Source organism: Erinaceus europaeus, chromosome 4 (genome assembly GCF_950295315.1).
Source record: "Erinaceus europaeus chromosome 4, mEriEur2.1, whole genome shotgun sequence".
NCBI lineage: Eukaryota > Metazoa > Chordata > Mammalia > Eulipotyphla > Erinaceidae > Erinaceus > Erinaceus europaeus.
Window position 1 is genome coordinate 26667487 of NC_080165.1, and position 25288 is coordinate 26692774.

Consider the following 25288-nt stretch of genomic DNA (forward strand, 5'->3'; position numbering starts at 1 on the left):
ATCTAATCAGAGACTCTGCCTGTCCCATGCACCCCGCCACCACTTTCTTCTCCCACCTAGAACAGCCATACCCCACATCCTCATTCTGATTTCTGAGCTAGCTGTGCCCTAGGAACCCAGAAACCTGTTCCCCAAGCTTTGGAGACTTGCTCAGTGCCACCTCCTCTTTGAAGTCTAGAGGACTTGGCTTCCCCTCCCCTCCTTGCAGGAGTAGCTCTCCATAGGTCCCCCAGGCTCAAACAGCTTGCTGTCCACACCTCCACTGCAGTGCTTAGTTTGGGGTGCAATGACATGCTCACAGGTCTGTTTTCCATCACAAGTTCATCTGAGAGCCAGCACACATTAAACAAAACCAGTCGGGAAAGTCTAAGGCAAACGCACTGCTAAGAGGGAAAGTTCCAGAAACTCAGGAGGCCATATACCAGCAACCAGTGGGCACCGTGGACGGTCTGCCAAGCCCTTTAGGAAACATTGACTCAAAAGATCCCCCCTCCCACCACACACACACACACACCCTATCCTGGACACACAAGTTGAAATAATATTTTGGCCCAGTCATTCTGTTTCTGTGAAGTACCTGGGACACAACTGGGAAAGGAAGAAAATAAAAGTTTAGGTCCAGAGTCACCTGTGAATTCTGATAGGAAATAAACACACAGACTAAATACCCAACCACAGAAGAGTAGCCAGATCTCCTGGAATAATAGCTACGAAGTGCCAGTTACCTGGCTTCATGGTGATATACGATTCTTACTGAACACAGCATGGTGTAGCTGGTAGCACATCTCTGAGGCACAGTGGGGAAGACGGAGGTCAGAGGTCAGGATGACAGCCTCAGGTGCTAATACTGACAGCGCTGAACCTTGCATGCCGGCCAGCTGCCTGGACATTGGCTTGGCAACTGCCCACAGCTACTCCTAAAACACTCCTGCCAGCAAGTAGCCATGCTGATAAAGTGCCCACACTCCCACTAAACCCACAGCTCCCACTCTCCACCCCCTACCACCTGATCCAACTGCTCTGCTCCAGGACACTCTACAGCCAGTAGCAAGAGAGAGATCTTCAGATCACGGCTGTATTTTAAGCACTTAGGGTCTGGAGAAATAGCTCACTAGGTGAAATGTATGCCATGCCATATGCACAGTCCAGGTTCAAGTCCCAACACTGCATGGTAAGTGCTATGGCACTGGAGAAAGCTCCAGTGCTGGGGTCTCTCTCTCTCTCTCTCTCTCTCTCTCTCTCTCTCTCTCTCTGTTGCTGGGTGAAAAGGTGAGCTGGCACAATGAAGACGCAAGAGGCACCAGTTCTGACAAAAACTGAGGTGTTTGGGACACAGAGAAAGAGAGTGCCCAGCTATGTATACAGGCAGAGAGGTGACTGTGATCCCAGAGCAAGCAGGGGGACATCTACAGACTGGAGAGAGGACACAGAAGGAAAAGCAGACCTGCTAACACTTGACCCCGAATGCCTTGATCTACCCTCCAGAATGTCCATATGATAATTTCCTGTTGTTCTGCACCCCTAGCCTCCAACCAACACAAAGACACAAACAACACAAAGAATGCCCAGGCGTCCTCAGCTGTGAACTGGAGCTGTGGCACAGGAGGGGGTGCCGGGGGCAGGCAGGCTGCACCCCTCAATCACTCACCCAGGCAGTTGTGGCCGTCGTGTGCCAGCATGAAGCCATCAAAGCAGGTGCACCTGTAGTTCCCAGGGATGTTGATGCACTCGTGCACACAGCCCCCGTTGTAGTAGTCATTCTCACACTCGTCAATGTCTGCAAAAGGAGGAGCAGGACAGGAGTCAGAGCCAGAGCCTGGGGTCCCCTATGTCCCACTGCTGAAGCCACCAAGACATGAGTGTTGAGGGCTTGGCTCCGAAGGTATTCACCACAGTGCCTGCTGGGGGCTGGGCGCTAGAGATTACAGAAAAGAAGGTTCTGGCTCTTGGCCAGGCTGGCCGCCACCAAGCAGGGCAGGCTGTGTGCCAGGCACGTGTGGAGTGCCTTCCAGCTCCCAGCACAGGGAGGTGCCCAACCCTGCTTCCTCAAAAGCCACTTACCACTCACAGAAGAAGGGATTCTGCTGAAAGTCATTCTCTCTCTCTTACACACACACACACACACACACACACACACACACACACACACACACACGCCCAAGTGACCATTTTCAGCCAATTTCGAAGCCTCCCAGATATAAAAACTCATGATTTGTGAAGCAGGAGGCTTAAATAAGATAAACTTTGCCCCCCCCCTTTTGAACCAGAGCACTGTTCATCTCTGGCACATGGTGGTGCAGAGGATTGAACCTGGAATTCCCAAGTTTGGGGCATGGAAGTCTCTTGAATAAAAGCACTGTGCTATCTCTCTGGTCCAAAGTAAACTTTAAATACCACCAATGAGTAAGACTCTGGAATGATGGAAAGGTCTGTTTAGTCTCCCCACAGCAGCGTGTTAAGCTGCCAGTTCTACTGTTACAGTCCTTGTGATAACAAAGGCTTCTGTCTCATAAACAATGACCAGTAGCCTTTGTAAAGGTCATCCTTTTTTGCTGTTTTGAGTCATTTTTCAACATTTCCCAACGAGGGGTCAAAGAGCTATCTGTTCTAGAGTCTCAGGTTGGAGTGACCTTGGAGCTTAGGAACATGTGGGGTTAACATTCAACAAGCTGTTTCTATGCTCAAGTCCTGCTCCAGAAGCCATGTCACTAACCCTCCAGTCCCTACACTGACTCAGGGATGGTGACACCATCACTGTTAATCTGGGTTTACAAGGGCCCTAAAGAAACCCAGACACACAGCCTGGGACGTGGCACAGTGGGTAAAGTATTGGACTCTTAAGCGTGAGGTCCCAGGTTCAAACAGCAACATTGCATGTGCCAGAATAATACTCCAGTCCCCAAAGAAACAAAATAAATGTAAAGACTTGACCAAAGCTGGCACATACCTAAGAAGCGGTACAGGCAGAATGGCAACCAGTGCAGCCTGGTCCAGGAGCCTAAGGAGGCCCTAAAGCAAACGGTGTCTCTGAGAGTGTGGAGGAGGTGGGCGGGGTCACAGGCAGGCCCATCAACATGGTGTGTGTGTGGGGGGGGTACCTCCCATCTCCTTTCTGCCTGGGTTTTGGCCTCTTTTGCTCGCACCTCCCCAGGGCTCATCCTTCTCAATCTCCATCCACCCTGACCTCCTCGGGGCCAGTGGAGAGATAGGGGTGCTGTCCATGTGAGGGGAGAACCCGAGTGAAAACAGAAACCCCCAAACTGGCAGGATGCAGGGTCTGCCAGGTGCAGCCTGCTCCTGGTGCCCACCCACCAGCCACGAGGCCCAGGGCTGCATCTGGGCAGCCAGGTCAACTCTGCAGGTCACCTGAATTGTTTTTAACCGTTCTGTTTAATGCACTGATAAATGTTAAATAGCATGAAGAGGGCAGGGTTAATAGACTGTATGAAAGCATACGTGCATTTATAAAGACTAGACTGTCAATGGCTTCCCAATTTCTGCAGCCCTGGCCTTTGTTACAGAGTCCCCAATACATACAATCCAACTGCTTGCCCTGCCCCTCACCCCATTCACACACTCCAAAGGCAACTCTGCCCACATCAGCTTACATGCCCTACCCTGGTGAACAGCATGTCTCCACTGCATTTAGTCAATGACTAAAGCATGCCTTTGGTCTCCACACTTCTCAAGATCAGTCTCCCTATCTGTCACCTGGTTTTGCTCCCTGTCATCACAGGCACCACTTTTCATGTGATTGGAACCAGCAGCCTCTCACACTGTCCCTCCCTCCTTTCCTCCATTCAGATAGATGACTCAGATGCCCCAGGGAAGGTGGCTGGGCCTAAGTCTAGGGGTTAGGAGTGGGGGGGGGGTAGAGGCTGACCACTCTAAACCAAATAGCACATGGCCTTAACAATTGCCACTGGCCACAGACTGGGCACATGACTGAGGGGAGACTGAGGGGAGGGACACAATTCTAAACTTGGGTAAGGGAATTCTCTTTTTCCCCAGCTCAAGTTGTCTCTCAGTAGCAAGTATGCCCTTAGGAGCATACACCCACCCTTCTCACTTTCACACCATCATCGGGAGGAGGTACTTTAGCTTTCATTTTATGGTAGAAGAAACTGAAGAGCAGAGAGAGGCGTTAGGGTTAGGGCTAGTTAGGCTCCAGGTCACACAGTAAATGGCAGGGCAGAGATCCCTACCAGGTCTTTTAGTCTCAGAGGCCTGGGTCTTTTATAGTAAGTTGGGATGCCATGATAGGCCAGGTTTCTGCAAGGTTTTGTCTGACTTTCCACAAAGTAGAATGCACCTATTTGATAGCTTATTTTCTTGCATCTGGGCAAGCTCAAAAATTTTTTTTTCTATATAAATTAATAGTAGCAGGGCTCCCAGTTGCCCCCTCCCTCCAAAAAAAATCGCCAAATAACTGAATTCTATCAAATAGGAATGTTCTACGTTTGGATAGTGAGAGAAACATGTTATTCTATCCTTGGCACATCTGCGCTGTATAGTGGAAACTACGAACAGATCGTCTAAACACCCACTCACCTCACCCTCTCATCTGTTCACTACTTTGCATCCTCTCCCATCCTTTCTCATACATACATACCTATATGTCTAGTCAGCCAGACTTCCATACATCTATTTATCTAAATACCTGTCTACCACTCTCTATCCAATCATCTAAGCCACTCTATAAGCTTCTTACTCAATAATACCAACCATTCCTCCATTGGTCTCTGTGCTAAAAGCTGATCTATCTAAATCTCCAGTCAGCTGGCCAGCCTTTCATTTACTCAATCATCTACTCACCTACCCATTTTTCTAGTTAGACCTCCAAATCTAAATATGCATCTATCCATCTAAATGATCAGCTAGACGCCCACCCTACTTGCCTACATATTCATTCATTTAAAGGTTCACTCATCCAACCCATCTGAATGCCTTTCCGTCTATTCTTTGATGCAAATATCCACCCATCTATTCAAACACATACATCCAAACACCTATCCATTTATCCATTTCTTTAGCCAAACACTCATTCACCCATCCATCTATACAAACATCTATTCATCTACCCATGAATTTCTTCAGATATCATCCATCCAAATGGCTTGCAAAATACACCTTGTTAGACTTTTAAAAAAGAGTAAGATGTTAAGATAAAGATACAGAAATTAAGGTTGAAGAATAAACAAACTCTGGTGAAAACATAGAGAAATAGACCTGAGGCTGGGGAGGCAGCATAACTGTTATGCAAAAAAGACAGTCATGCCTGAGGTTCTGAGGTCCCAGGTTCAATCCCTAGCACTGCCATAAGCCAGTGCTTCCCCTTTTCTCTCTCTCTCTCTCTCTCTCTCTCTCATTAAAATGAATAAATATTTAAAGAAATAGATTTGACAGCTGCAGCATAGTTTCAAAAGGCAGGCTGAATATGGCCCTGGGCTTCTGCGCAACCAAAGCAAAGGAGATAGTTCATTGTTGATTCACTGCCTCCATAAAATTCAACCAAATCAGCTGTTTTAATGGTGATACAGTCTGAGAAAAATGTCTCTCCCCCGACTAGAATAATCATATTCCTTAATTTGCCTGGTATAGTGCCAGCTTATTACTGCACTGGATGTAATTTGTGTGTATGTGACACAAGAGCCTTGTGCATACATGACTTCACCACTCCCAAGCCAACGTTTTTTCATTCTTTTTATGTAAGAGTGAGAATGGGTGTGGGGGGCAGAGAGAGAAAAAGAGAGAAAGGGAGACACCACAATGCAGAGCTTGTCCCGGTCCTGTGACAATCTCATGTAATGCTGCGGCTCAAACCCAGGTCTTGTGCATGGCAAGGCATGCACTCTAGCAGCGGAGCTATTTCTTGGGAGAAGGTGATCCTTAGAGAACTAAATGGGGAGGGGATGTCACCTGAGTCTTTATTGTCATTTCCAGGGTCCGTACCAACCCCTGGGGGCTGAGGGATGGGTTGAGGGTGGGGGTAGGGGTGGAGGAGAAACCATGCAGGACAAAAGACCTGACTGAGGATGATAAGCCCAACAGCTTGCCATGGAGATCTTGCTCCTTCTCCAGCTTGGATTTTTTTTTTTTTTTTAAATTTTAATAGGGGCTGGGTGGTGACACGACCCGTAAAAGTGCACAAGTTACAAGCGCCAGGACCTGGAGTTTCAAGCCCCTGGTTCCCATCTGCAGTGGGAAAGGCTTCAAAAGCTTGGGGCAGGCTACAGATGTCTCTTTTTATCTCTCTCTCCCTCTATCTGACCCCCACCACCCTATTTCTTTCATAATTCTAAAGAATAAGAAGGAGAAGAAGAAAGGAAGGGAGAAAGAAAGAAAAAGAAAGGAAGGAAGATAGAAAAAAAAGTGGGGGGGGGAGGAGAAGGTCACCAGGAGTGGGAGATTCATCAAGTAGGCACTAAGCCCCAGTGATGACCCTGGTGAAAAAAAAAAAGGATTCTATTTACTTTTCTATTAATGAGAGGGGAGAGGGAGGGGGGGAGGGGGGGAGGGAGGGAGGGAGGGAGAGAGAGAGAGAGAGAGAGAGAGAGAGAGAGAGAGAATGAGAGAGAGAATGAGAATGAACCAGAGCATCACTGTGGCATATGAGATGCTGGGGACTGAACTCCAGACTTCCTATTTGCAAGTCCAGTGCTGTAGCCACTGGGTCGCCTACTGGGCCATTGGCTTTAATTAATTTTCTTTAATGAAAACTCAGTCTCCTGTAGAAACAGCCATGACATCCAATAGACGTGAAGACAGAGCAAGTAGCACGAGAGCTGTTCATGGGGCGGGCAGTGTTGCAGGGAGGGGACTCTGAAACGTCTCACAGGCCCTCTTTTTCCTGTATTAGATGCACAGCATGCACTCAGCTGTGGGTTTGTGTCAGCTGTACTGATTTGGAACCCAGATGGGGTGAGGTCAGTCTTAAGTCCAAATTGATTCTCTCTGCCCCATAAAACATATAGTTATTTTTTGACACCTAGGTTCTAAGAGATCCTGTTACCATGAGTCAGAACTCCATCTCTTCATTTGAATACCATTCTAGGGCATCCCCCTGCCTCCCAAATCATGGCTGACCTGGAAGGGCTCTCAAAATGAGGATTTCCCCCCCACATCCCACATTCCCCATACTCAGAGACCACAGAGGAACAGCTCTTCTCACTCCAGGGATTGGCATCTCTCCTGGTTTTTTTTCAATGGTAGCAGCAGACACGAAGCTCCTTGACAAAGCCCCCTCCCCAGGCTGGGAGCTAGCTCCTTTGTCTGGGGGATCTGGGGGAAAAAATCCTGCACTTGCAGATCAGGCAAGCATTCTGCAAGAGATGTGTGGCTTAGGAAGTTGAGTCCTTATTGGTGAATAAATCTTAATCCGGCTTGTTGGCTAATTACACTTGAGGAAAGGGAGGCCCAAGGGGCCACTGGGCAGGAAGGATTAAGCCCCTGTGGCACAGGGGCTAAACTCTGGGCCTGAGTAATTACGACTGAGTAATGAGACAGGAAAGCCAAGGACCCCTGGCATCCGTGATCAGGCCTCCCCTGCTGCGGAGACAATGCCAGAAGTGAGCCCGGTGGTTAATTATGGGAAAGGTCAAAGGTCACACAAAACCAACCAACACACACACACACACACACACACACACACACACACACACACCCCTCCCTACTTTTTCATTCTGAGCTGGAGCACAATGACCATGGCTCAGCCAGAGGGTGGGAAGCTCCCGCTTGCTCTCCCTCCACACCCACATCCCCAGGAACCAAGAGCACCGTGGGGTTCAAACTGCTTCCTGATCTCTCTCAGTGGCCCTGTGGCCCCATAACCCCATGCCAGGCACAGACCCAGGGCCTCACACTCCTGTTCACATTGTGGTCTCTGCCAGGAGCTGCTTTCCCTTCCCAGATAGAGGTCCGGCACCAAATATTCCCTGACTTCTGCTGATGCCTTAGCAGATACAACTCCTCCCCACCTTTGGGTCCTGCAGCACCCCCTGGAATAGATGCTCTGTCCTTTCACTTGTCTGAAATGGAAGCCCTGGATTCCATGAGGCATGAATTGTGTCCTGTTTAGTCCTGAATTGTTCATGGATGGTTCACAAAGGTATGCTCCACAGTGGATGAATGAGCGATCATCATGATCATATCATGATCATAGTGTGTATAAGGCCCCTTGCTCACAACCATCCTGAGATGGTTGAGTGCTGAGGTGCCAAGTGGTAGCACATCTGGTTAAGCACACAGGTCACAATGCACAAGGACCTGGGGTTTGAGCACTGTCCCCTGCCCCCATCTGCAGGGGGAAAGCTTTGAGAGTGGTAAAACAATGCTGTAGCTGTCTCTCTCTCTCTCTCTCTTCCTATCACCTCCTTCCCTCTCAATTTCTGGCTCTCTCTATCTGGAAAAAAAAAAAGAAGTGGGTACACATGGCTGTACTTGACTGTAAGAGAGAATGAGGTTCAGAGATGCTACCTGCCCATGTCAGTCTCCCAGCCAGGTAGATCAGTCACAGGCTCCCATGCAAACACAGTTTACAGAAAAGGCAGGAAGACCAAGACAGAAAGCAGGTACATGGCCTCCCAGAGTTGGGCATGGGGGGGTGTAGGTTAAGGGATATAGAATTTATTCTGGGGCTGGAAAACAGGCTCCCAGATCAGCACAGGTGATGGAGGCTCAACTATGTGTTGACTGTGTACCTGAAATGGGCCAACTGTGTGGTATGTGAATCATATTTCACATATGATTCATATCATATAGATATATTGCTTCCAGGGTTATTTCTGTGGCTCAGTGCCTACACTATTTCACTGCTCCTGGTGGCCATTTTTTCCTTTTTTTTTTTTAATTAGATAGGACAGAGAGAAATTGAGAGAGGAGGGGGAGCTAGGGAGAGAGAAAGATAAGACACCTACAACCCTTGCTTCACCATTTGTGAAGCGATCCCCCTGCAGGAGGGGAGCCAGGGGCTTGAACTAGGATCCTTGTGCTTTGTACTATGAGAGCTTAACCTGGTGCGCCACCACCCGGCCCTCATATCATATCTTTAGTTGTTTTCTTTTCTTTAAGTTAACATAGCTGGTGCTCTCCACTGAGTCGATAGGAATTGGGGCCTTGCCTGAATTTAGGGAGCTCCATGAGGGTGCTCACTCTAAGCTGAAGTCACATGCTGCCTGCTCAGTGTGGGCTTCAATGGGGCATGTGGCTCCTGAGAAGTGGATAGAATTCCCACATCAAACGGAAAAGACAGGGCCTACTTCTCCTCACTCCCTTCCTCCCTCACAAATATCTGGTCCCTCCCTTCACTGGGGACTGTCCCAACTCTGTCTCTAGGCCAGATCGATACTGAAGTGACCCAGTCCATGGAAAATCAGGCTGTCAGAGTTGGGGGTGAGGACACAGGGAGGGGGGCTGCCAGGCCTCCAGCAACAACTAGGCCGCTCTTCTAAACCCTTAGTAAAAGACAGGCTGGGGACAGGTCCCAGCTCCCTGTCCCAACCCCTACCACGTCAGCAGGAAGATCAGAAATACGTGGTCAACTAGAAGCCTGAGCTGCAACCTAGTATGGGGACAAAGGGTGCTAGAGCCCCACTAGAACATGACCAGAACTAACAAAGGGGTTTCCAAGACCAAAGTGGGGTGGGGGGTGGGGGGTGGGACCTAAGCTGCTCATCTTAACAGCAATCCAAGGACTGGAGCTCAAAACTCATGGCACAGGCTTCTCACTGAACCACAAGGCTGCCAGGGAATCTGGTGACAGTGGCTGGATTTTTATTCATTCATTCTCTCTCTCTCTCTTCCTGTCCCTCTCCTTTTCCCTCGCCCCCCCTCCACTTAAGAGTTTTTGGACAGGTGTGGTCTAAAGGGAGGGAAGTTGACCTCATATCAGGCCCAATGGGCTGTTCCCTGATCATAGAACAAGGAAACGGGATTCAGAGAGCTTGGGTGACTAGCCCAAGGTTCCCCAGCTTGTCAGAGGCAAAGCTGAATGTGGAACACAGGCTGGTTCCAGGCTCCACCCTCAGGCTGGTTCCAGGCTCCACCCTCATAACCTTGATACAAACACCTGGAGAATTCTGCATGTCTCAGTGATGGAGGGAGTGGCACAGAGGGTCAAGCTATTTTGCTGCCCTCTGCCCTTTGTTGTTGTTTGTTTTGTTTTGTTTTTTTTCTGAGCTAGAATCTTAGCCTTGTACACTTTCACCACACCTGGGCCAGCTTTTTCATTCAGATAGATGAGAAGTGAGAGAAACAGAGACCGCAGCCCATAGCATCAGGGTTTCCCTCAGTGCTGTAGTGTCTTCCATGTGGTGCTAGGGTTTGAACCTGGGCCTTGTGCCTGACAAGGTACCTGCCCTACTGTGTGGTGAGCTAGCTTTCCAGGTCCCCTCTCTTCATCTATACAAACACCTATGGCACCCTGCCCCACTCCTTCAGCCCAATTCATGACCACCGGAGCTGTCAGCCCAGAGCAGGAGAATGGCTTGCACAGAGACCAAGACACATCACATGGAGACAGCCCTGTGTGTCTACACTCCAGCCAGGACTGGGTCCACCTGCACAGCTGCCACTGGGAAGGAACAAGCAAGTGACAGTCCAGCAGGAGCTGTCCTCCTAAAACAGTGACTATGAACTCAGAGACACTTGTGTCCTGCAGCAGAGCCCGGGCCAGCTGCAAGTCATGCTGCCTAACTGCACCCCCACAGGTCAAACTGTTCTTGGTCACCCCTATGGTGAGGGACCCCTTAAAGAAGCTGCTTACCAGGGTGCCCAAAGGATCCCTGAACTTCGTGGTGGTCACCCACTAATGCCTGAGGGTGGTCAAGGTCACACAGGGTGGATCCTGGATCTCCACAGACCTACATCAAACTCTGGTCCTGTGAACTCGATACCAGCAGGCCCAGAGGTGGCACAACGGCATCCTGAGACAGGAGTGGGGCAACCCCTGCACAGTGGCCATTCTCAACAACATTACCCAGCTGAGTCAGCCAGCCAGGTCTTCAACTCTCCCTTCCTGGGACTGCAGCCCAGGCCCATCTGGAGGATTCCCTCCAACCCTACCCCCCAGGCCCCCTGACCTTGTCCTCTTTCTCTCAAGGCCTTGGGGGAAGGCCTCCATCCATTTCAGTAGCATTCAAAGGTCCATAGTTTATTTTATTAGAAATAATGGGACGCTTTTTTCGTTTTCTTCTTTCTGGTTTGCATTCCTCCCATGGAAAAGCAAATATAGCCACTGTGGTTAAGAAGTAGCTGAGAGAAGTTGAAAGGGCCCAGATGATGGGGCAGAGAAGGATCTGCTGCCTGAGGAGCAGGGAGAGCTAGAGGCAGAGGGCCTGGGACAGAGACCCTCCATCCAGTAGAGAAAGCAGCTCAGCCTGCAGGCATTGGTGCCACTTTCCAGACTCTTGTCCATTGGCTCTCCTATGCTGAGTTGATTCACAGGCACATGCCTGTGGGGAAGAAGAACAGAGGCTCAGGAAGGGCAAGCTGCTTGTAAGACTGACAGCAGAGACCTAAGTAGATTTCTGTGCCCTTGCGCCAGAGCTGGTTGCCACGCTCCCTCCCTCAGCCCATCTCTGGAGGATACTTCTGGAAGCCCTCTCCCATCTGCCTCCTCAGGAAAGGCTACTTTCCAGCACTGACTGGGATCTGTGCTCCCATGGCGGGATCTGGATCCCATGGGATCTGTGCTCCCATCTGCACCTTGTTAGGATCCTGTCTTCTTCCTTTCTCCATCTCCCCCACCAGTCAGACCTCTCCTGCCGCCAGCCCCAGCATTATGCTTGGCTCAAAGGAGGAACTGCTCAACTACTCCCCGTGCTCAACCTAACCTAATCCCGCACACACAGATTGATAGTCCAAGTCTTGGGGAGGATGGCTGATGGGTGCTTCAATGCCCATGCTGGGAGCTTTTTCTCTGAACTTCTGGGAGTATGAACACAGGCTCCAGGAAGGCTGTACTCTATAGCAGAGCCGGGACCAGTTTGCAAGCCAGGTTGCCTAATTGCTAGCTGACAACACCCTGGAATTTGAAGTCACATCCAATTTCTTCCTGCCCGCTGATCTGGGGGACTCTGGGGCTTTCATCTTGAGCAGGGCACACGTTAGTGCATATAATTGCACGTTTTAAGACCCAAAGAATTTCCCCTCTTCCCCCCACAGCCCAGCCCACCTCCAGCTGCCTTTCCTGAAGTCGGACTTTATATGGGGTTTCAATAAAGTGTAATAACAAGAATGAAAATGATTTAATAGGGTCATAGACACTATTTCCTAAGAAGGCCAATTGGTTTTAAGGTAGTTGTTTTTTTCTTCCTTTTTTTTCTGATGTTAAACTAAATGGATCAGTGGGTGTGTTATTAGGAGTTTTGTTAAAATACTTAATGGCATGCCCTGTAATTTACCTAACTTCAGCGGTTGACAAGTAGACCCTGGGGATATAAAATTCAGGAAGTGACTATTTATATTAATTACATACATGCTAATTTTGTGATCTCTGATGCCCAAAAGGTTGTCATTTTTTTCCTTCTTACAAAAAAGGGGAAAATAGTAATATATTTGATAGACTGTGGCCAAAACAAAATGTAATTTCCCCCAAAGAGTTTTAATTACAGTGTTTTGGAAGAGACTTGAGTTGGAACTTGCAAGTGGAATAAACCACTTGAACAAATAGCCTAAAAATTAAGTACACATCGAAGGGGTGATGTACATTACTGGTTCAGACTAAACAGTGATTATCGAGAGGGTCTTAGTTATTTAAACAAGCCATTTGAAGGCAGTTTACTTCTCGTTTGGGACCTGGTCCTCATTATAAATGAGAGCTTTTAATTAAGATTAGTAAAACCCAATTCAAGCTATAATTTGGTCCTTTCCCTTAGCAAATGTCTATGAAAACAAAGCAATTAAGGTGAAATGAGTTGAAGCCCTTAAGTGTGTGTGTGTGTGGTGGTGGGGGGTGAGATGCCCCCTCCTCACCCTGTTCATCAGATCCAGCACAAACAGGCCTAATTCAGACCAGGAGGCCAGTACAAGACTGGCTGTTAGCTGCAGAGAAACACGTGCACATGGGACCTGGTGAGCTGGGGATGTGCTGGCTTAGCAGCATGAAGAGGGGAGGGGCTGTGGCAGATTAGAACATGCAAAGGGCCTGACAAGTTGGAGGAGCTAGAAGAGCACAGTGAGGCCAGGGAATGCACAGGGAGGGCAGGATAGAGTGGCAGCAGCTCAAAGAGGTTAGCGGAAGCTGGCTGAGTCCAAGGCAGCATCAGTGTCCAGTTACCTAGGTAGATGATACATTTGGCAATTCTTGCATTCATAGTGCCCAGTTTAGAGGAGCTGGTGGCCACAAAGTGGAGTTTTAGACACAGGGATGTCCCAAAACAAAGGGGCTCCTTACACTAGGTTCAGATAGGCTGATGGGGCAGGGTTAGAATCCAGGTCCTGCCACTACTCAGCTCAGTGACCTGGCAGGAGACTGACCTCCCTAGGCCCTGTTTCCCCAGCCTAACTCTGTAACTGGTCCATTCCAGCCTTCCTTCAGTGAGTCCCTTCCTCACTAGGACCTTGACTTCCTTGTCTGTAAAAGCTTGAGTGTGGGAAGCACTGGGTGGCCTTTCCTGATATCCTGGGGGGTGACGATGGTGCCTTACTGTCCACTGACACCACCCTTGGGCTCTTCTCTAAGTGAAGCTACACAGGCTATCATGATCATGTGGCATGAACTCTGAGGGAAGGATGTTCACAGATGACAGGTAACTTGCCTGGGAGGAACATGGGAGGCTTCCTGGAGGATGACCTCTGGGCCTCGCCTACCCATCCTTTCTTTCTACAGGGGACCTGAGCTGAACAGCTCTGCAAGGACCCTGTCCTTGAGCCTACATTCTAGGGGGGCACTCAGTGGAACCGAAGCTGAAACAAGTGCATATGCATCTGGTGAGGCAGCGAGGAGGAGCAGCCATCTGTAAAACATGGGGCGGGGGGCTACTCCTTACCACCTTTAAATTCTCTCCAATTCTGCACAGCCAGGAGTGTACCTACATTAATTCTGATTATGTCCAAATGACAGTCATCAAGAAAACACTTATTTGGGGTTTGGGAATAGCTCTTGGGTGGAGAGCACACTTGAGGACCCGGGCTTGAGCTCCTGGCCACCACATGAGAGCACCACGCAGAAGGGAAGCTTTTCATGATGGTGGAGCAGTGCTGTGACATGTCTCCCTCTCTCTGTCTCTATCTCTCACCCTGTATCTGGAAAGAAAAATCCACTGGAAGTGGTAGAATCATAAGGGCATTAAGCTCCAGCAAAGTCATGAACAACAACAACAAAATAATGTGAGGGCTGGGTGGTGATGCAACAAGTTGAGCATACATGTTACAAGGTGCAAGGATCTGAGTTCAAGCCCCTGAGTCCCACCCGTAGAGGGGGAAGCTTCATAAGCAGTGAAGCAGTGCTGCAGGTGTTTCTAGTGCTGCAGGTATCTCTCTTTCTCTCCGTTTCTCCTTCTCCCTTCCTTCTGTTTCTCTCTGTCCTATCAAATGTTTAAAAAGGTACTTTTACCTCAGGTTTGCTCAGACTATTTCCCTCTATTTCCAGCAGTGTTGTGTTGACCACATGGGGCCTGAGTTTCCCCAAACACAGCTTCCTGGGGTCCCCAGTCAAGCTCAGTGTGCACTGGCCACATAGTATAATGGCTTTAAAAGCATGGGAAGAATCCACCTTAGGATGAGGGGGACACACTTCGGGGTGTGCTAGTGGGGTTTTCACAGCCAAAAAGAGTTGCATGGTGACACAGCGAAAGGATCAAAGGTTCAGATGGCCATCACTGGCGTTCCTACAACCTGGGTCCACTTCCTGAGAACCAGGGAGCCTAAAGGGAGCCATGTTCTCCCAGAATGTTTTGCTGAGAATCGGTCCTCCTGTGTTATCACATTAAACAACTATGTCTATCAGATCTGTGAGCGAGATACAAGGCTCTATCCCCCCAAAACTCCAACCTTTCACCACTTCTTGAGAACCAGGGAGCCTAAAGGGAGCCATGTTCTCCCAGAATGTTTTGCTGAGAATCGGTCCTCCTGTGTTATCACATTAAACAACTCTGTCTATCAGATCTGTGAGCGAGATACAAGGCTCTATCCCCCCAAAACTCCAACCTTTCACCTGCTTGTAATCTGTGTATCCAGGAACCCTGAGAAGAAACATCAGTTCCATCTACAGAGGAAATGACCATCTGGAGGATGCAATGATTGGCTACTGATGTCTGTTCTGGGAATATCTACTCTATCTGCATCAGGGTTAGTGGAACAAAGGCAGGCCTTTGTCACCGGTGCTCTGTTGTACACTGTTGGCAGAAACTCATCTGTGAATGACATGTGTCTTAGGTCTTGGCGGGACATGGGTAGAGACAAAAAAATAAGCTATCCCAATGGTCAGTGACTCAGAGCACCCCACTTCCCAGCCACAGTAGACACTAGGAACTGCTGTAAAAAGCCAAAGCATCAACCCTGCCTATATGTTGGATGACATTATAATCAACATTACCATCACTATAATCACCATCATCACCACCACCATCATCACCACCATCATCACAGTGACAGCAGCTAGAGCACACCTAGAATGTTCTACATGGCAAGCTGTATTCTAATGCCTCAGGTACATCAACACAGAAATTTCTCATCATTTCTCCATAAAGCAGGTACTATTACTAGCTCTCTTTTACAGACAACTAACTGGAGCTCAGGTAACTTGTCCAGGCCACACAGGCAGGACTGGGACCCAAGCAGGCTGCCTCCTAAGCCCCTGCTTTTACCACTGTGCTAACCTGCATGCTCTCTCTTCTCAGAACAGAGAGCCAGAGCACAGCCACCACTTACAGAGCAAGCCTGGGTTCCAGCCCCAGCTCCATAAGTACCGCTCTCTTCTCTTCTCTGGCCTCTAGTTCCCCACCTGCAATCCATGGAAGAAACCATCTGAATGGCTCCAAGTTCTGTGGTCTGACAGATCCTCCAGATTCAAAGTTTCCTAATGTCTTAGTGTGGTTCTCTCGGGGAAGCCAGTGGGGGAGCAGAGTGGAGAACACTTGAATGAATGCTGCAGCAAGCTTTGCGAATTCTGGCTGATGACCATAGTGGGCCCTCACAGATAAGCACATCTAAGTGCAGTGGGGTAGAATCCACTCAGGCCCCCTGAGCCCCTCACCGGCACTCCCTTGCAGAGGGTCTAGGGCACTGACTTTGCTCCTCACAGTGAACCCTTAGACTCTGAGTGGGCTCCAATCTAGTGGCCTGTCCCCACTGTCCATTAGGGACTTCAGCACAGGAAGCCCAACCAAACTCATGGAGCAATTTTTCATATGGCTATTGGCCTTCTATCTCTCATCTATAGTGAATATTCTGTTCATATCCTCTCCTTACTATTTAACTGGGTAATTTTGTTGTTTTTGTTGTTGTTGCTAAGTTTGGGGAACTAGCCCAATCAAATTCTAAGCTCTCTGATAGGAGGGGCACGCTGGCACCACAGCCTGGCCGCCTCTGAGGTGTGGAGATGGGAACAGCTGTCAAAGCAGGTCTTCACCAATCATGGCGTCAAGCAGTACCAAAGCCACGGACGGGCAGTGAGCTTAGGTGATGAGACCTTCAACTCCACACTGAGCAGACACTCTACCTCGAGTGCCCACAGCTAGCCAGGTTCCTTATGCGCCCCATCTGCACTTTACTTATTCCTCAGGACAAATGTATTGGCTTTCCTTTTCTGACCCTAAAAGCCAAAATGAGAAACTGAGGCCTAGGAGGGCAACAACCATACAGACAGGGACTGTACCCCACTGGTCAGTCCTTTCTGACTTGCAGTCATTACACAGGGTCAGATGACAGCAAGAAGCAGCCCTCTCCCACTGCATGGCCCCCTGATACCCTTAAGTGTTGGGTGTGGGCATCTCAGGCTGCTCATCCAAAGTGAGTGCTAGTCCAGGCAGAAGGAAGCCAAGTCAGACTAAACATTTTCTGCACACCCTTGCGCATTCCAGGCCCTGTCCTGTGAGCTGGGAACAAAGGGAATCATGAGAGCAACTGAGGGGCTCACTGAGCAGCCTGGGGACCGGGCCCAAGATTGACAACTTCAGTGGGGTGGCTCCAAAAACCAAGCCTGTGGCTGATCCTCAGTACATGAGCTTACACTTCTGTGGGATGGCAGTAAGACAAGTAATTGCAATTCTAAGTCAGAAGCGCTATGACAGAGGGAAGCCCAGGGGACATCTGAGAGCAGGAATAAGTGTGTGTGTTCACACGTGTGTGCCTGTGACACATGCAGGAACTCATAACTGTATGGACGTGGAGGCATCAGGAAAGATCTTGAGAATGAGGCAAATCTAAAGACTTACCAGAAATTATTCAGGATGAAAATTTTGGGAAAGGAGTTCCAGGAAGGGAGAAAGTCTGAGAAAGAGGGAACGCCTGAGTATGTGTATGGGGTAGGGGGTGGGGTGGAAGGGAGGAGGTGGTGCAGCACACAGGGGCTATTCACAGACTCAGGAGGTGAGGGGGTAGAGACCTGAGGCAGGCTGGAGAGATGGGGGGCCCTGGCAGTTCCGGGAGCATGTTTACACACTGTTTCCTCTCTCCATCTCACAGCAAGGAAGCCAGAGCTGGTGAGTGTGAGTCCTGGCAGGGCTCAAGCAGAGTGGGAAGTTCAAGCTGGGTTCTGAGTAACAGGAGGGAACAACATGTGGGCCTGCCAGGCAGGAGACAGCTGGATGGAGCTGGTATGAGGGAGAGCAGGTCAGGTCAGTAGCTTACACAAGCACAGGTGTCATCTTGCCCCCTCCACCCGCTCCATCCTGCCAGACCACTAGGCTAGGATCTGGGGGTGAGGGAAATGGAGGGTCAAAAAATGGCCACACAGCTTGGGAAACAGCATAGCATTTGTTCACTAGACTCTCATGCCTGTGGTCCCCAGGTCCCAAGTCCAATCCTCAACAATACCATATACCAGAACTGAGAAGTTCTCTCTCTCTCTCTCTCTCTCTCTCTCTCTCTCTCTCCCTCCCTCCCTCCCTCCCTCCCTCCCTCCCTCCCTCCCTCTTATAGAAATAAAGCATTAAACATTGAAGTGGTTTCACAGAGAGCCTCAGATGTACCACTTGGAACCACCGAGCTAAGCTCAGGGCCCTGCCAGCAGCTGAGCTCACTCATGCCATGGGCTGCCCCAGCCTGGCCTCCTTCCAGAGGTCTGTGGGTAGGCGCCACTCTTGCCCTTCCTACCCAGCTTCTGGCCTCAGAACAAGGCCAGGTCCAGTCCAGGGCATTGGCTTCCAACCAGCATTCATGTTAAGTGCATGCCCAACAAAGGAGACATGGGCAGAGAGAGACACTGCATCGCAGGAGCATATGAAGTCTTCTGCAGGAGGAGCAGGTGCCTGTCTTGTTCCCTGTGTCCTTCCCTGAGAGCAAAGCCTCAGGTGGAAGAAGAGCTGCAGGGTGAGGGGATGAATGAGAGGAAGCTCCAGGGAGGGGATTGGAGACTCACCAATGTACCTGCAGGGGGCCAGGACTCAGTAGAAGGAGCTTGCCCCCCTGAGCCTTGGTCTCTTCATGTATCAAGGGGGGACAGACTGGGCACCTGGGTGAGTGATCTTCATCAAGAAGTGCACACCAGCCTTGAGGGGGCACCCTCTCCAGCCCCAGGTGTGAGAGTGAACATACAGCTTGCAGGCCAACAGCTCCCCAAGGCTGTGACCAGCTGCAGAGTATTGACCCTGCTATTCTCTCTCACAGCTGGGGATCAAACCAGCACCCTGGGGACAGGGCAGACAGACAAAGGGACAGTGTAAGCTCAGCAGCCTCTGCATACACACTCATGCAAGATAGAAGTGATCCTTTGGGGGGATCTTTAGGCTACAAAGTATTTGAAATTAGAGGTCTTGGGTGGTCTTCCTACTCCCCTCCCCATATACCCAGTCAGAGAGAGATGAACAAATACATCATTCAATGCTTCATCTCAAGTTTTTTTTTTTTTTTTTTTTAAATTAGGGGCCTGATGGTGGTTTACCCAGTTGAGCACACACGGTTACCATGTGCAAAGACCCAGGTCCCTGTACTCCACCTGCATGGGAAGAAGCCTCATGAGTGGTGAAGCAGTGTTGCAAGTGTCTCTCTTTTGCTCTCCCTCCCTTCTTAATTTTTCTCTGTCTGGTCAAATCAAATAAAGAGAAACCCAAAGGAGTGTGTGGGGCTCACCTTCACACTGTCTGCCTTCCCCCTTGTAGCCAGGCTTGCAGAGGCATTTGTAGGACTTGGGTGTGTTCTGGCAGATGGCATCAATGTGGCAGTCATCCGTGCCCTCTGAGCACTCATCCACGTCGACTGTTCCTGTGGGGAAGGGGGGTAACTGGTGAGGTATGGCATAGGAAGCAGGCAGCAGCAGGGTGGGGGCTGGGGCCCCCTGCTGCCTTCTTGCCTCCCAGGATCACTGGGATAATGGACAGGATAATGGGTGTGACAAGAGGCAACTGGCGATATCTTTAGGGCAGTACCTCTGTGCCAGGCATGTCATGGGAAAATTAACAAGTCTCACTTGCCTACAAACAATCCACTGAGCAGAGCTATTATCCTCACTGGAAGACGAGAAAAACTTGAGGCTGAGGGAGACAATGCGAAAAAGCCACTCCCTATGTGTCTTGCTTTCCCAGCATGCACCCATCCAAGCCCATCTACTCTCCGTACTCTAGACTTCAGAGCCAGGGGGAGGGTGCTTAGTTTATCCCTTTGGGACTGTGGAAAGGGAAGCCAGCAGGGGTGCTGCAGCAGGCAGAGGCCCCTCATGAGGCCCTCACAGGTGCTGGGGAAGTAGGTGGCCACTCAGCCTCAGGCTGTGGAAGGCAGGCTTCTTCCCTCAGCTTCCATCCCTGGGATGGGTGTACACGCCCAGATTGGAGTGGCTCAGTGGTGTACCTGTACCTCCAACTGGGAGGCATAGTTCAAGCATGGCCCTGACTTCTACATCCTCTCTTTTCTCACTTTGGAAATCCAGGTGCTAATTTGGGTCTCATATCCTAACTTCCAAATTCCAGTTGAATGTAAGTTGTGAAGGTTCCTGCCACACCTCATCTCAGTCCCAACACTCACACACATTCATTTGCAACAGTTGCCAACAGACAAGGTCAAAGAGAAGCAGTGCACATCCCAAATCTCTGACACAGAGCTCAGAAAGCAGGGAGGGTGCAGGGCACAGGACAGCACCCCCAGAGGAGTCTGCTGTAACCTAGATTAGCTCTCAGGCTACAGACACAGAAACTGAGAGGTCAGTCTGCTGCAGGTGCTGAGCTGGGGCACAGACAGGACTCAGCACGCAAACATCACTTTCAAGTGTGCCATGCTGCCTCCAGCTGTCTAGAAGATGAGACAGTGGTTGACAAACAGACAGAAGGACACAGGAGGGCAGCACAAGGAACTCTCTCAGGAGGGCAGTCACCCAGGTACAAATCTGGGGATGTTCAAGAGTGTCCTATTTTAACTCCTCAGCCTTGCCCTAGAATGGACCACACCCTGCCCCATGGGAGAAAAGGCATCAGTGGGAAATACCATGGCACCTCTTCCCCCCTGCACGCCCCTCCCCACAGGTGTGCATGCAGAGAGCACACACTCATGCTTGTGGACACACAGCAGGGGGCACCACTGTTCAGGGTGGCTGTTCTACTTAGGCCAGCCACCCGCCCTCCACAGTTGCCTTTGGGAAGCTAGGACAGGGGTTAAGAGTGGTCAACACTAGCCATCAGATGGCCAGGGCCCAGCATGAGGAAGTGACAAGAAGGACCCTCATGGAGGGGTGGGCAGCAAGTCACAGGCACCAGGGATGGCCAGTCTGCATCATTCCGAGGGGCAGCAGGGACCCTGGCACCATTTGAGATGGAGCCAGCAGAGTAGTGTCATGACTATACTCCTCTCCTGAGGGGTAGGGTGGGGGGGGTGAGAAGGAAGCCCCTTGCTCTGATCTCAGGCTTCCACCCAGGTATGAGTCCTCCTGGGAATGGGGGTGATGGGTGTTAGCCAAAGGGTGGAGGTGCCTCTCAATCTACCTTTAACTACATCCTGGGGGGGGGGCGGGGAGCCACTGCAGGCGTGTGTTCCCAGGCACCCCCACCCTACTACCCCTGGTCTGGCCTGGTGCTGATTTCCTGCACAGATTGGGCTTTATTTCACAGCGCTAGGCTTCCAAGGGGTGGGGGTGGGAGAAGAGACACAAATGGAAGCAAACAGGGGGTGAAGGACCCCAAAGCCTGGAAGGAAAACCCACAGACAAGAAGTGGGCAGAAGGACCCAGCTCCCCCAGTGGCCACGTGAAAAACAGCTCAGCTCTGACCATGGAAGTTTCGATGACGCCCCTAGCATGCAGGATGAGACTTCCAGGACAGGCTTCCAGACCCCAAGCTCAGACCTCAGTGGCCAGCCCAGGGGACCATGTGTGTGTGTGGGGTAAGAGCCTAAGGGAGCCCAGCAGGGGCCCTCAGAAGGAGAGAATGTGATTTCAGCTTTGTTGGAGACCCCCTCTTCCAGAAATGCAAGGAGATAGGCAGGGACAGCGGGGGTAGAGTGCCCATGGGGGTGCTTGTGGAATCTACTGGATCCCCCTTCTTACCTCTGCAGTCTTGCCCCTTCCATGCCCAAGCCCAACCCTGCGGCCCTGTCGTATGCTTTACATTGACTTGTTCTAGCCCTCCCCCTCCAAGAGAATTGGATGAGTCCTGTTAATTTCTCGGGCCTGCTTGGCCCCGCCCCAAGGGACCCCGGGAGAGGGTTCCTGAGTCCGAGAGTTCCTGAGTTCCCCAGTGACAGAGTTCCTGATTTCCTGAGTTTGAGAGTGACAGAGTTCTGGAGTTCCTGAGTTCGAGAGTAAGAGAGTGCTTGTGCCACCACAATGAGACAGCAGAGTTCTGTTTGGTGATTAGTTTGTCTTAGTTTATGAATCGTTGTTCCTGAATAAAGAAATACAGCTGCCCTGCCCAGCCGTTGTCTCCGCGTCTCTGTTCACCACCGTGAAGCTAGCCGGCCCGGCAAGAGCCTCAGAAATTTTAACAACACGGCCCCCTCCTCTGAGACCTCTTCTCTGATGTCCCAAGTTCTGTTTATTCTTCCTTGGTTTCCATCCACCTCCTCCCTTTGGTGTCTGACTGTCTAGCTTCTTTGTCGTCCTATCTGTCCATCCGCAGCCTTCTGGGCACCCCCATCCTCTTTCTCTGTTTCCCTCCCACCCCGCCCTCTTCCTCCTGTCTCTTTCTCTGGTGTCCATCTGCCTCCATCCACCTCTCTTTCTCTCTGTGAGTCTGTCCCTCGCATCTCCCTCTCGGGATCGGTCGGTCTCTCTCCTTCCTTAGCCTCCTCCTCTCTTCTCACCCCTGGGCTCCCTCCTTCCTCCCATCTTTCGGGTCCCTATTCCTCTCTCTCTCTCTCTCTCTCTCTCTGGGTTTCTTTCTCCTGCGTCCTTTTGTGTGCTCCTTCTGTCCGTCTGTCCCTCCACTGCCTCCTGGCCTGTCTCTTTCTCTCTCAGGTCTGTCCTCTCCGGCCCCCACCCCTCCTGCCTCCGGGATTCCTCCCGCCCGTGCGCTCTGCCCTGGGGAGCGAGCGCCGTCCCGCCCTGGGGTCCGCACTTGCTGCTGGGGTGGGGGTGGGGGGCTCAGCCGGCCGTCGCGCTTTCTTTCTTCCTCCCCGCCCCACACTTCCCCTCCCCCGGGGGCCTGCACCCACCCTGCCCAGCTGCGGCTACACCGGGCTCGGGGCTTGAGGCTCGGCTGGGGAGGGGCGCCCCACGCCAGCCCTGAAGTTACTTTGCAGAGAGGCGGGGTGTGGCGCGGGGTGGCGCGGGCTGCGATTCCCCCGTGCGAGGTCCTGGGGGTCCTGTGGGTCCCCGCCACCGCCCAGTGCCCGCCGCCCCGGCTCGGGCTTACCTGGGAGCCCGCTGCCCCCGGCCAGCCGCCCGCGCACGCCCAGGGCGAGCAGCACGCACAAGTGCCAGCGCACGGCCGCCGCGCCCATTTCGCTGCGGGCCGGGCGGCTGCGGGCTGCGGGCGGGAGCCCACGACCGCCGCTCGGGGAGCGCTCCTGCTGCTGCCTCCGCGATCGCGCTCGGGCTCCCGGCCGCCGAGACCGGCGACTGACGAGCTGACAGGCGCGCGCTCATTGGCCCTCGTTCTCTGGGGGCGGGGCTTCGCGCTGGGCTGGCCAATAAGCGCTAGCCGCCGGCCGGCGGGGGTAGGGGCGGGGCCCCGGGCCACCCCTCCCTAGGAGTGGGCGGCAGGTGGGGGGTGGGGGCCTGAGTGCACGGTCTGGGCCGGGCCAGGCTAGCTCGTAGTGGCTCCCTGCCCCGAACCCTCTCCCTGCTCAGGCCCAGTCACCCAGGGGGGCTGCCCCTCTGGGCACAGCGCCCAATGCCCAGCAGACACACTGGAGGGAGAGGAGGGGGCCTGCCCATGGTTCTCCGAGGTCGAAACGCGCCCGGTGGCTTCCATGTGTAGCAAAAGAAGCACAACCTTGCAAACGGGTCTGTGCCTCCTTCAGCACAGTTTTATTAAGCACCTACTGTGTGCCTGGTGCTGGCACCGCAGCCTGGCAAGTCATAGAGGGGGGAATCGGGAAGATCATGTTAAATGGTGTGTACAAAACCAAGTAAACTTTTAAAAATTATTATTTTTAAACCAGTCTCTGAAGGACAATGAGCTACAGTATGCTTGTCAGTCTGGATGTGGCAGAGGACAGCTTGGGGGTGGGGGTTGGGGGTGGACAACACCACCTTGCCACTGGTCTCAAGCAACTGGCTGGGGCCCATCTGCAGGGCTGACGTCTCGGCTGGCAGAACTTTGATGCCTGGAGAATGCAGAGTGAATGGAAGGTCTGGGGCTTCCTAGGACACACCAAGAAAGGGCAGTGGGCTAGGGGCCCCAGGATCATGGGGTCATTCCACCCCAGAGTGGTTTTGGCTTGGCCTGGGGGTCCACACCTGACACCCTCAGACATTGGGACCTGGGTGGAGACTCTGGTCAGAGAGCAGCAGTTGGAAATCAATGGCCCCTCTCAGCCCTCTGAGGCAGGAGGCTTTAAGGAGGAAAGTTCAGCAGACCCCACAGCCCATCTCCTTGACAACCACCAATAAGAGCTCTTTTTTTCTTCTGCTCCAAGCCCCACTCAAAGACGAGACTTCCCTCTTTTTGTCCACTCTGCCGGCACCAGTGTGTGCCTATCTTTCTTTATCCTCCCACCAGTTCCCTTCCCTCCCCCAACACACACATACACACACATACACCCTCCAACACAAATGCTCAGATATGCAGACATGCATTCACACTCATACATCCTCACACTCACAGTCATAAACACGTACTCCTTACACCCTCTAGCCCAGAACCTCTCACATATAACCCCCACCTTCATGCAAAGACACACACACACACACACACACACACACACACACTTTCCATCAATGATCTCTGAAGCCTTGGAGAATGAGCTTCAGAGTTCACATCACAAAGCTTGTGACCTTGTGGCTGAGAAAAGACCTCCCCCCACGCCCATTCCCGCCCCTACCCCCACCTCCAGCCCTCACACAGCTGTGACTGTCTGGGAACTAGAGGGAAGGGAGGTGCTTCTCTTTGCCTCTACTGGACCTCCTTCCCCATCATTGCAGAAATCACCCTTTATACCATTTCTCTTGCTGGAGACTTGATTATGGGGACCCCGAATAATTAGCTTTCCATTATTTAATTCCCTTGCTTTTTTTTTTTCCTCAGAGCACTGCTCAGTTCTGACTTATGGTGCTGTAATGGATTGAACCTGGGACCTCAAAGCTTCAAGCAAGAACATCTTGCATGACCATTATGCTGTCTCTAAGGTATTGTCCTCAGGCTTTATTTTCTTCTCTCCCAATCCTGTAGTTTTCCATTTCTGTAGGAGAAAGCTCCTTCTGAACTACATACAACCCCATGCACAGTGTAACAGGTTAAAAAAAAAAAAAGTGAGCTTAAGGGGTGTGGTCATTTCCAGGGGGTCTAACCAACCAGAAACAGTGTCCTATTCATGAGAGCTCCCTTATACTGGTCCAGGTGCCCTCCAACCTTGCTGGCAGCAGGGGGATTCTCTTCTAGGCTGTGTCCCACCAACTAAAAAGAGGAAGCAGGTAGGACAGTGGTGGGATAGAGTATGATTTCCCAGAGCCTGCACAGTCTCACCCAACCCAAGTTCTAGTTCCTTGGGGGCAGGAGATATCACACCTCCTTTGCCCTGTTTTGCCCCTAGCCCGACCCCTCTG

The 25288-nt window shown here is 51.3% G+C and overlaps 1 protein-coding gene across 2 annotated transcripts in view; it reads right to left on the reverse strand.

The window, feature by feature from the left end:
- Positions 1–23132, reverse strand: part of SCUBE1 (signal peptide, CUB domain and EGF like domain containing 1) — a 114146-nt gene extending 91014 nt beyond the window's left edge. For both annotated transcript variants that reach the window (XM_016188318.2, XM_007523451.3), the window contains exons 1-3: positions 22935–23132; positions 19231–19362; positions 1649–1777 (exon numbers count right to left, since the gene is read on the reverse strand). In XM_016188318.2, the coding sequence (XP_016043804.1) occupies positions 1649–1777; positions 19231–19362; positions 22935–23022 (349 nt within the window). In that variant the 5' untranslated portion in view covers positions 23023–23132. The remainder of the gene's footprint in view (positions 1–1648; positions 1778–19230; positions 19363–22934) is intronic.
- Positions 23133–25288: the final 2156 nt, after the last annotated feature.